The 10,394-nt window shown below is 39.8% G+C and overlaps 1 protein-coding gene across 1 annotated transcript; it reads left to right on the top strand.

Annotated features, from left to right (window-relative positions):
- The first annotated feature begins 6,459 nt into the window (after nucleotides 1–6,459).
- LOC132404355 (interleukin-8-like) lies at nucleotides 6,460–10,082 on the top strand. The gene is made up of 4 exons (XM_059988500.1): nucleotides 6,460–6,566; nucleotides 6,883–7,012; nucleotides 7,142–7,221; nucleotides 8,953–10,082. The coding sequence occupies exons 1-4, from the start codon at nucleotides 6,506–6,508 to the stop codon at nucleotides 8,970–8,972; spliced, it is 291 nt and encodes a 96-aa protein (XP_059844483.1). The 5' UTR covers nucleotides 6,460–6,505; the 3' UTR covers nucleotides 8,973–10,082.
- Nucleotides 10,083–10,394: the final 312 nt, after the last annotated feature.

Below are 10,394 nucleotides of genomic sequence, written 5' to 3'. Positions count from 1 at the left end.
ACTAAATTTAAAGGGGAACCGCTCTGGACTATGACACAAAATGATTGTTCTTGGTATGGGAACTGTACTTCCTTCAATCGCAGGAGTCTGCAGAGAGTGGTGCGGACAGCCCAGCACATCTGTAGATGTGAACTTCCCACTATTAAAGACATTTACAGAGACAGGCGTGTAAAAAGGGCCCGAAGGATCACTGGGGACCCGAGTCACCCCAACCATAAACTGATCCAGCTGCTACAATCCAAGAAATGGTACCACAGCATAAAAGCCAGGACCAACTGACTCCAGGACATCTTCGACCACCAGGCCATCAGACTGCTTAACTCATGCTGACACAACTGTATTTCTATGTTACATTGACTATCCTGTTGTACACACTATTTATTATAAATTACTAGTAATAGCACATCACACGTTTAGAGGAAGACGTAATGTAAAGAGTTTTAGTCCTCATGTATGTGAAGGATGTAATAAAGTAAATTCAGTTCATCTCTACCACGACCCCGGGAGCACATTCCAGGATTCCCCGCTCTGTGCAATACACCTTTCTACACAACTGCTTTGAAGTTACATCCTCTCACCTTAAATACATGCCCACTGGTATTAAATAAGTTGACTCTTCTTCAGAAGTACTGGCTGTCTACTCTGGCTATGCTTCTCATAGTCTTAGAAACTATCAGGTCTTCACTCAGCCTCCAGTGATCCAGAGAAACTCCCCGAGTCTGTCTAACCTCTCATTATAGGACAGTCCCTCCACTCCAGGCAGTAACGGGGAGGGGGGTGGAGAAAGAAATTACTGGAAGTTGGAGAAATCGATCATTATGCTGTCGTTGGAGGTTACGATAGATGGAATATGAGGCATTTCAGCTCTAACAGGGTGTCCTCATTGGGGCTGATATGTTGGAATGGCAATGGGAATTGAAATGATCAGCCAACGAGAAATTCTGCTTCTTGAAGGTGGAGCTTTAATGCTCAACAAAGTCGTCCCCAATGTACATTGGGTTTCATCTATAAAGAGCAGGCTGCATTGGGAGCACTGGATACATAGAAGATCCCAGCAGATTTGCAGGTGAAGTGGTGCTTCACGTACTCTGTAGAAAATTGTAACTGGTTGCATCACTGTCCGGAATGGAGGGGCCACCATTTAAGTTGGAACAAGTGGCAGAGGGTTGCTACTCAGCCAGCTCTATCCTGTGCACTAGCCTCCCCAGCACTGAGGGCATTTTCAAAAAGTGATGCCTCAAAAAGGGAACAGCTGTCATATAGGACCCCCATCACCCAGTACATGCTCTCTTCCTATTACCACCATCAGAAAGGAGATGAAAGAGCCTGAAGACACACTATGTTTTAGGAACAGCTGCTTCGACTCCACCATCAGATTTCTGAATGGACAATGAATGCACCCACGAGCACCAGCTCACTATTTTTGCTCTCGTTTTGCACTACATATTTAACGTATTTTTAAAAAGTTATTTCCTGTTGTAATTGATGTCTTCTTATGTATTGCACTGTACTACACCAGACACATAAGCACTCAGTCTGCCTGATTCCCAAATGTGCTGCTCTAATTGGAGTGCTAAGATATATTGAATCTTGCCAAAGGGTTTCGGACCAAAAGGTCAACTGTACTTTTTTCCATAGATGTTGCCTGGCCTGCTGAGTTCCTCCAGCACTTTGTGCGTGCTACTAAGAAATATTCATTTCAGTTTGGAACATACTCCTTGACTGAGTTGCCAAAGGGACTCGAGATGGAGACTACCTCAGAGGTCCTTGTTTTCTCAGTCATTGATGCTGCACTCAAAGCTGTCAGTTTACCCTATCCCAGATATTGATTACTGTATAAAATCTCAGAACTCCTGCAGTAACAGCTGTAACTCTCAGTTGTGGAACTGTGTATTACAAACAAGACTGTTTTAATATGCAGGAGCCTGCAGATTTTCTTTTAAATCAGATAGAAAATAAATGATCCAATATATCTTCTGTTTTGACAATAAATGAAATTCTTTGTGAAGTTGCAAAGATTGGAGAGAAATTGAATGAATTGAAATGGAATGTTCTCTAATATGTATTTACTGTATAAGATTTCATTTCCAATATAATAAAATCCTTCATATATTTATAGAAGATTACCGAATTATAAAACATTTATAAACTACGGAGGATTTCCAAACACAGGTATAAATCTTACAAACTGTAAGAACATACTGTATCAATGAGTAGTAGATGATTGAGTCATCTACTGAGGAAACTGATCTTCTTGCTATCACACCATCTTTCTGTCATTCCTAACAATCCCCAATTTATCCCCAATTTATCCCCAATCCCTAACATTTATACTGTTTTGCGATTAAATGACATTTTCTTCATGTAATCCTTTTTCAGATACCTTTGCTGGGTCATGGAAAGTGACTATCCGTCACAAAATCGAAAGGCAGTCAGTTCTGCTTTGGAAAGATTTGACCATATTATGAGTTTCCGAATTACAGTTATATCATCCTGAATCTGAGTTGTACAGCAGATTAATCATACCTTTTAAAAATATTAACATTTTCAAACAACCGGTATTTACAACCACCAGCTTGTTTCATGATTAACATTATGCACACTTCGCCCGTTAAACAACAGTAATATACCAAAACTCCCATTGTTGTGGGAGTCAAATTGTCAGGCTTGCAGCTCATGGAGAGTTGTTAATTTTCACTGTGAAATAGGAGTTCACCTTTAATTATTCGCTACTCTTGACCTGGTGACGAAAGGCATCCTGATTCAAATTGGTGAAGGACAAAGTAAAGATGGATGGATGTAGTTGAAGCCCATACCATGAAATGACATGTCAAGCTTTGCATCTGCTTTGCTATTTTTGAAAGAAAACCTGCCTAGAAGTGGTACCCAAGGCATGCAGCGCATGTACCAGAAAAGGTCTCTGAAGCTTTAACAGTGCTGAAGATATGTCCTGAAGTGGAAGTATTGGATCGTTGTTTGAAAACTCACTCAAGTGATGAAGTCCAGAGCTCAGTTCTATAAAGACAATATGTTTTTATGTTCACTGATTTGGTATTTATATAAATAATTATTCATTTTATATGAATAAATAATTAAGTATAAATAAATAATGCTATCTGTATTACATAAATGAAGACAATTCCATAAAGCTCTTTCTGTAAAGAGTTTGTTCGTTTTCCCAGTGACCGTGAGGGTTTCCCCTGGGGGCTCCAGTTTCCTGCCACCGTCCAAAGGGGTACTGATTTGTAGGTAATTTGGTCAATGTGACTGTGACTAGTCCAGTAATAGGTGAGCTGCTGGGCAGTGCAGCTCATTGGGCTGGAGGGGCCTATTCCATGCAGTGTCTGTTAATAAATAAACAAATAAATAAATAGAGAGATAGATAAATAAATAGACAAACAAAAGAGGTGAGTGCAAGACTATTGCACATGATTCCTGAAGTCTGGTCTGTTCATTAATAAGCTCAATGCCAATCTGACATTTGGCTTCAGATCCACTTTCCTGCCAAATCCAAATAACTTTTGATTTCACCAAGAGCCCACAAATTCATTTCCACCTTGAACATATTCACTAATGGTTCAGACAAAACAGATCTCTGGGTTAGACATTTCCAAAAATTTACAATTTATTTTCATCCTGACCTATTGTTCCTGAACCGAAATCCTGGGATAATGTCTGAAGTGTTCAACTCCCCCATGAGGAGAGAATCCTACTCAGCATCTTCTCTGTCAACTCCACTCAGAGTCTGACAAACTTTAATAAGATCAAGCTTCTATTTCTCTTAGCTCTGCTTTTTCAAACCACTTTACTTACAAAGGTACTACTTCATTTATCTTGCATTTTCATTATTGTAAGTCTTTGCACACTTAGAGCATTAAAGTCCAAAATGTGACAATATGAAGAGAAACATGTTTGTTGCCTGGTTAAACCGTAGAAGTTACGAAAAAAGTGGACTTTGATTTTATTGACACATAATCAGTTGACATTAACATCAGAATGATCAATATTTACACAGCAGGTGCATGTACTTTCAGGTATTATAGCTGTTATTGTTTGTCAACTAATGAAAATAATTTTTCATTCCACCTGTGCATATACATGCTTGAGCATACTACAAAAAATACTTGACAAGACTTTGACTTTAACTAAGTACTTATGTGGGAGGCTTTTTATTGGGCCATGCTGAGAGATGTGATGAGTGATTGCTGATATCCTGCTGGACTGAAGTTGTCAGGAAAAGTTTCTCCCAAGATCTGCACTTGCTGCTTTCAACAATGCAGAATAGAATGGTATCAGTTAATACTGCACCATCTCAGCTGGACAAAAAGCCCAGCAGTAGGGACAACAAATAAAGATCAAATTTGCCAGATAGTGGAGTTAAGATGAGGTGCTTTACTGTGTATTTTATAAGATCTGAGGTGTTAAAGGTGATCTAACTCGAGGTTAAGAAATTTCCCTGCTTAACAACTGTCACCTCCAGAGGTTGTGCAAAGTTAAAGTGGAGGAGTTTAATAACTCATATTTCAGTCACACTTCAAACAGAGACAGACATTGCTGCTGTGATGAATAGAGGCTCCTCTGGCAGAAAGTTAATTGGTAGTGAAGTCAACGTTAAATAGCTCCACGACCATGTCAGCTCTTCTCCTTTACTGCACAGGGGATGTTGTGATGTGTTTTATGTTCCTTGACTGGTTGTGTGCAACGGGAGTTGCTCACATTTAATAGATGGAGACAAGGACCAGTTTCTGCCTGCAACGATCATGTGACTGTGTGATCAGTTGGTTAACAGGGCCAAAGCAATGGCAAATGGAAGTTGCTCCCAATAAGTAAGTTTTGGAGCACTTAAGATGAAATTACAAATAGAGATATGACATAAGCAATGAACAGTAAGGTCGAAGGGAGTAGTGACAAACAGAGAGACGTGGTGCATGAGTCCACTGAATGTGGTAGATTGCAGGACAGGTAGAGTAGATAAGATGAAGTAGGTACGGTCATGGAGGGCAGAAAGTGTCTCTATCTCTGGGAAGGGACAATTCTTGTAATTCACGAGTTTTAGCCCAAATTTCAGAAATGCGTTTGCTATTATTATCCCAAGGGTCACCACAATGTCTGCAAAATGACATTGCCTACTGAGCCTGTTGCAAAACGTGGAAGCAGAGAATCTGAAACTCCTCATTAGGGAAAGAACGTCTATTGCATAAGTAAGTCGAATTCTGCTACAGATGACTCATTGTTAAATCTCTTCCCTACTTCAACTCTGTCAAAAATAGCTTTGTGAAATCAAAATGAACAAGACAGCGCCTGAGAGCAAAATAAACTGATTATTAGTGATTAGTGATTAAAGCAATGCTTAAAAAAGTTAATTCAGGATTATTGCATCACTGTGCTGACACTTTACAGAAAATGAGGATTGTATCTAATGTTGCAACCATGTGCATATACCTGTGCATATTTTACAGACCTGCAGCTTTAAGGTGCACAGAGATATGCTGTAGTGTGCAGACCATGAAAGGGAGAATTTTCTGGATAACGCAGGTGTAAACTCACCATATAGTCAGTATGTGCCCTTGAGCTGTGGAATTTCCCAGTGAGTGAGGTGTAAAATCTGAAACCGAATTCTGTTGCTCACCACCTGTCGCAAATTTGAAAGTGAATGGTGATTGATTATGTCACATATACTTTACAAAGGATGGAGGTTCCATCTCTTCCCTAAAGTTTGTAACTAAGTCTTTTAAAACCCCATTCACCACCTATTTTGATATACGATCCCTCTGTGGCTGTAAACCACACAACTATTGAAGCAAATTCTGGCAAAGTGAATGAAGTTCTTTTCCTAAGGGCAGAGAAGTTGCTTTTCTCAGGACGTCAGTGTTTGGCAGATCTGATTGTTGGAGATGATACAAAGAGAATCCCACAAATAGGAGCTCAGTGGAACTATTTTTATACCTGCCCATACTTCACAAATCTGCAGCATTAAAGTGCACAGAGACACACTGTAATGTGTAGACAGTGAAACGGAAAGCGATTTCCTGGAAATCGCAGTATAAAGTACCATCAGCATGTTCATCTGAGCTGAGGAATCTCGAACTACCTGAGCAGTAAAGCCTGAAACTGGACTGATCTTATTCAAGGAAAACAGTTGTTTCATTTTACACCATTCACTTTGCTGAAGGTGGATTTTAAACTTCCATAACATTAATAGATAAATCTTAAGAAATCACACGTGACTAAGTCACTACCTATTGTGCTATATAATGCAGCTGCAGTTGCAAACCACACAATTGCTGTGATGTAGAAAGATGAAAGTGAAAGAAGATCTGCCTCAGAAGCAGGGAAATTCCCTTATTCAGGACGTCAGAGTTCGGCAGAGTTCACTGCAGGAGATGATGCAAGCTGGAGAAGAGAATCCCCATAAATAGGAGCTCACTGGATGTCTGAGCATAACTTGTTTCAGCCGGGAACAGCTGCATTGAACAGAAGATCCACCAGCAGTACCAAGTGGAAGATGGACAGAACAGCCACTGTAACCATCCTCATCCTCCTCCTGTGTGCCATTGCTGCACAGGGTATGTTGAGATAACTGAACATATTTTTAAATTTTTATTAAAATGATGCACAAAGTCTATGATCTTGTGGGTCATGTACTATTTAACGAAAAAAATAAATACCTCCAGATCATTGTAAGTCTAATTCAGAAAGCTAGACAACCATTATAGAAAGAAATGCAACAGGATTTCCATTATTTATGTGAACTGCAGTTACAATTCAATCTTTGTCAAAATAATGATGAAGCTGATATGCTGGAGTAATGACCAGCACGTTTTACAGGTTTTCTCTCCTTGGAGCAACAATGAAATCTGAGTGAATATAATCTTTCCTCAGGTGTTCCGATTCCAGGAGCAGAAGGACGGTGCAAGTGCATTCAGACCAGCCTCTATGTTATTCATCCGAAGTTCATCAGGAGCTTGAAATACATTCCCAGTGGGTCGCACTGTGAGAGAGCAGAGATAATGTGAGTAAATGAGTCAGACTATCATCTTTAACTCTATTCCTTCACCGATGTTTATTTAATAAGTTGTGCACTTTAAGAGGGACATAATAATTCTGTGAATTAAAATTGAAAGACTTTTTCTTTTCGCAGTGTCACCCTGAGAAATGAGAAGAAAGTGTGTGTGGATCCTGATGCCAAGTGGTTGCAGGCTCTCATGAGAGCCATGAAAGGTCAGTGTTTGCTGTTGGTCAACATTCATACTTTAGCTGCCAGGAAATGTAGATGTAGTGAATTGTTGATGCCGTGTGACTGGTTCTTCATAGTGCAGGGTGCTGTCCGTTGATCCCTGCTTAACCTTCCCACCACCAATAAGTATCTTCCAGTACCCTTCCTACAAGTGTGAGTCATAACCCAGAATATGTGCAAGTTATGGAGTCAGTGCTGGAACTGTGGTGGGGAAATGGAAGTAGGTTTGGTCACTATCACTATAACAATTGCAGGAACAATGGCTGTTACCAAATATCACACATTTTACAACCCAGCTGAGCCCAACAAATGAAGAACAACTTTTATTCTGATTAGAGATGTTAGGTATAAAATATTAATTAGTGATTTTCCCCATAGGTTGCAGTGTAGTACAGGGGAAGTTGAGGAATAGATAACTTGGATGCCAGTTACAGAGAATGTTTTGTCTTGGATGGTGTCCAGAGTATTGATAATGGCGTCATGGTTCCAGTTGGCTGTTACCCTTTGACACTTCTTTCTCCCTGATCATGCCCCAATTTCAGTCAAATGCTGCTAGTTACCCAATAATCGTACACCTGGCTTTCATCAGAGACTGGGAAATAAATACAGGGCTACTCTATCACAGGTTGCCAGTTCCCAACTGAGTCGACATGCCAGGGTCCTGTACTTGAGTTCTCCTCCGTCGCCCCTGTGTAACAAATCGAGCTACAGACAGTGTTCATACTCTAGAGTCTTGCCCTGTGCAGAGATTATAAGCTGAAAAATGAGTGTCAGAAGGTGACTCAACTCAGATGACTCCAGTAGATAGTGAATTGTTGATGCCACAGAAGACAGCAATGGCAATGCCAATGACAATTATTAGTGTCCTGACCTTAAAACTGTCCTTGACATTACCATTGCTGTCTTCCCTAGCATCAACAGTTCGTTCTCTATTTTATACAGTATATGCTTATGCATTAACTTTCTGAGAAGTTGTAAGTAAAGTCAGAACTGAGATGGGGATCCAAAAGTGGAGGTTGGGTCACTGTAAAGCTACCAATCACAGGACCAGTATTCACTCCTTTTAGAACCCAGCTGAGTCCAAACAATGCAGACCTTCCTTTATTCAGTGTTGGTACATTAGGAATGTTTAATAGTGAATTTCCCCACAGGTTGCAGACACAGAACATGGGAGGTTGAGCGATTGATGGGTTAAGGTGCCAGTTAAGGAGAATGACTTGTTCTGATTGGTGTTGGAGCTGCACTGATTCAGGAATTAAAGATTGTTTATCACACACTAAAGTTGTACCTGGTAGATAGTCGAATGGATGATAAATGGGTATCAGGACTGACTCTCTATCTTATAAATGCAGCTAGTAAGTTTGTGAAGATAAAAATGATATTGCCAAGGATAGTCCTTGGGCCATTGCTAGGCCTGTTGGTTGGCATAAATGTTACTTGGCTTATATACATCCATATCTGAATTCTATCAAGGTCTTTATCTATGCTTGAAATGAGTCAGTTTGTGAGGAATTTGAAGTGGATTTGAATGCTGCTCAATGTATTTAGAATAATGCCCCTTCAAAAATCATTGACATATTACCAAGTTTCCAAAACATAGCAATCTGCTCCTCCTTGTGGAAAGTCAGTTTGAGAATTCTCGTAGTTCTTTTGCAGATGACATAGGATGCTGTATTACTGTGGGTAACAATGCAAATTATTGAATTTTATTTCAGGAGGCAAAAAACACAAATGAAAAAATTGAAGCCACAAAAGGAAGAATTAATTTCCACCTCTGGATTATCCGACGGGGAATGATGGAAGCTCAGCCCCGGGTGCTAGCTCAGTGATATCACCAACCCGTGGTTCATTCCAGTGTCTCCTCTTCATTGTCTTCTGAGAGTGATCTTGGAGTTCCTCCCTGTCACACGGCATGTCTACACCCTTCCGCACTACCTGTTTACATTTGAGGATGCCATGTGATATTTGTGTTAGACATTGTGCCAAGTCCAAAGTTTCTGTGGACATCTGTGGTAAATTTCGGACATGTGAGATGGACATCAGTTGTTAAGACTTAATGTTAATTCTAAGAGAGGGAGATGAGGGTGAGGTTGGAGCAATGGTATTTATTAATTTCCATGGCTACCTTATTCAAAATGAATTTGGTTGACAAGGGAAGTCAGTGACCTCTGGGATAAAATTCACACACCGTTCACATCCCACCCTTCCCCTTTTGCTGCCTCTCTTTACAAACCCAGAAATGAAGGAAGATAAATCAGCCTATGTGCAAAGAAGGATTACCTTTTGGTTATTTCATTAATACTATCTGAGTCAGAATGTTGAAGATGTAAATAATTAAATCATTCCTCCTTTTTTCTTGAATATATGAAGTGATGCAGCATTGTTGCAATGATTTCTAGTGAAAACATTTGTAGACATCTTTGTTATTTAAAATCTTGCTACTCTGTAATACAGAAATGACAATATTGTTGACCAGTTCTGTTTGACTGAAGCACTTTTGTGCCAAAATGTAAGAACAAATAACTGTAAGTACCATACATGCCATTTCACAGCGCTGTTTATTGACCATTAACAATTCACTGAAACTGTAGTGCTTTCTGTGTAAAATGTCAAATTTTAGGATCTATCTGAAGTCTATGGGAGCAAATTTTCTGCAGTTGTAATTTTCATGTAAAGTACCTTCATTTTAGAAGGTAGTGCTGCTAATAGTCTGATAATTACTGGAGAAAATGAAACTTGTAAATAGGAACAAGTGATAGAAATGGTGATAGAAATCGTTGCCTTGAGGGCACTTTCACTGTCTGGACAGTTGATGTACTTAAAGCACTTAAGAAAAGAAAATAAAGTGAACTTCTCATGAAGAATTCGTCGCGACCCTTTCTGAATTTTGAGTCCTAAGGTTCTGGTTTGTTTCACGGAGTTTCTTTAATTTACTCCACATCACACAAATGGTCTGGGCAGGCACTTGGCTCACACTGAGATAGCTGCACTACGAAGTGGAACCAGTGATGTTGCAGTTGTACAAATTGCCTACTCAACCCCAGGGGTTATGTGAGGAAAATTAAGGGATTAGAGATGTGTAATTTGGATTTAGCTGAGTAAAGAAGATGACTTTTGAACACTTGGTCTGTAATTCAACACAGGCAGGCAAGTTTCC

This window comes from Hypanus sabinus, chromosome 14 (assembly GCF_030144855.1).
Source record: "Hypanus sabinus isolate sHypSab1 chromosome 14, sHypSab1.hap1, whole genome shotgun sequence".
In the NCBI taxonomy this organism is placed as follows: domain Eukaryota; kingdom Metazoa; phylum Chordata; class Chondrichthyes; order Myliobatiformes; family Dasyatidae; genus Hypanus; species Hypanus sabinus.
Note: the sequence above shows the minus strand (reverse complement) of the source record. Positions and strands in the feature narration are given on the sequence as shown.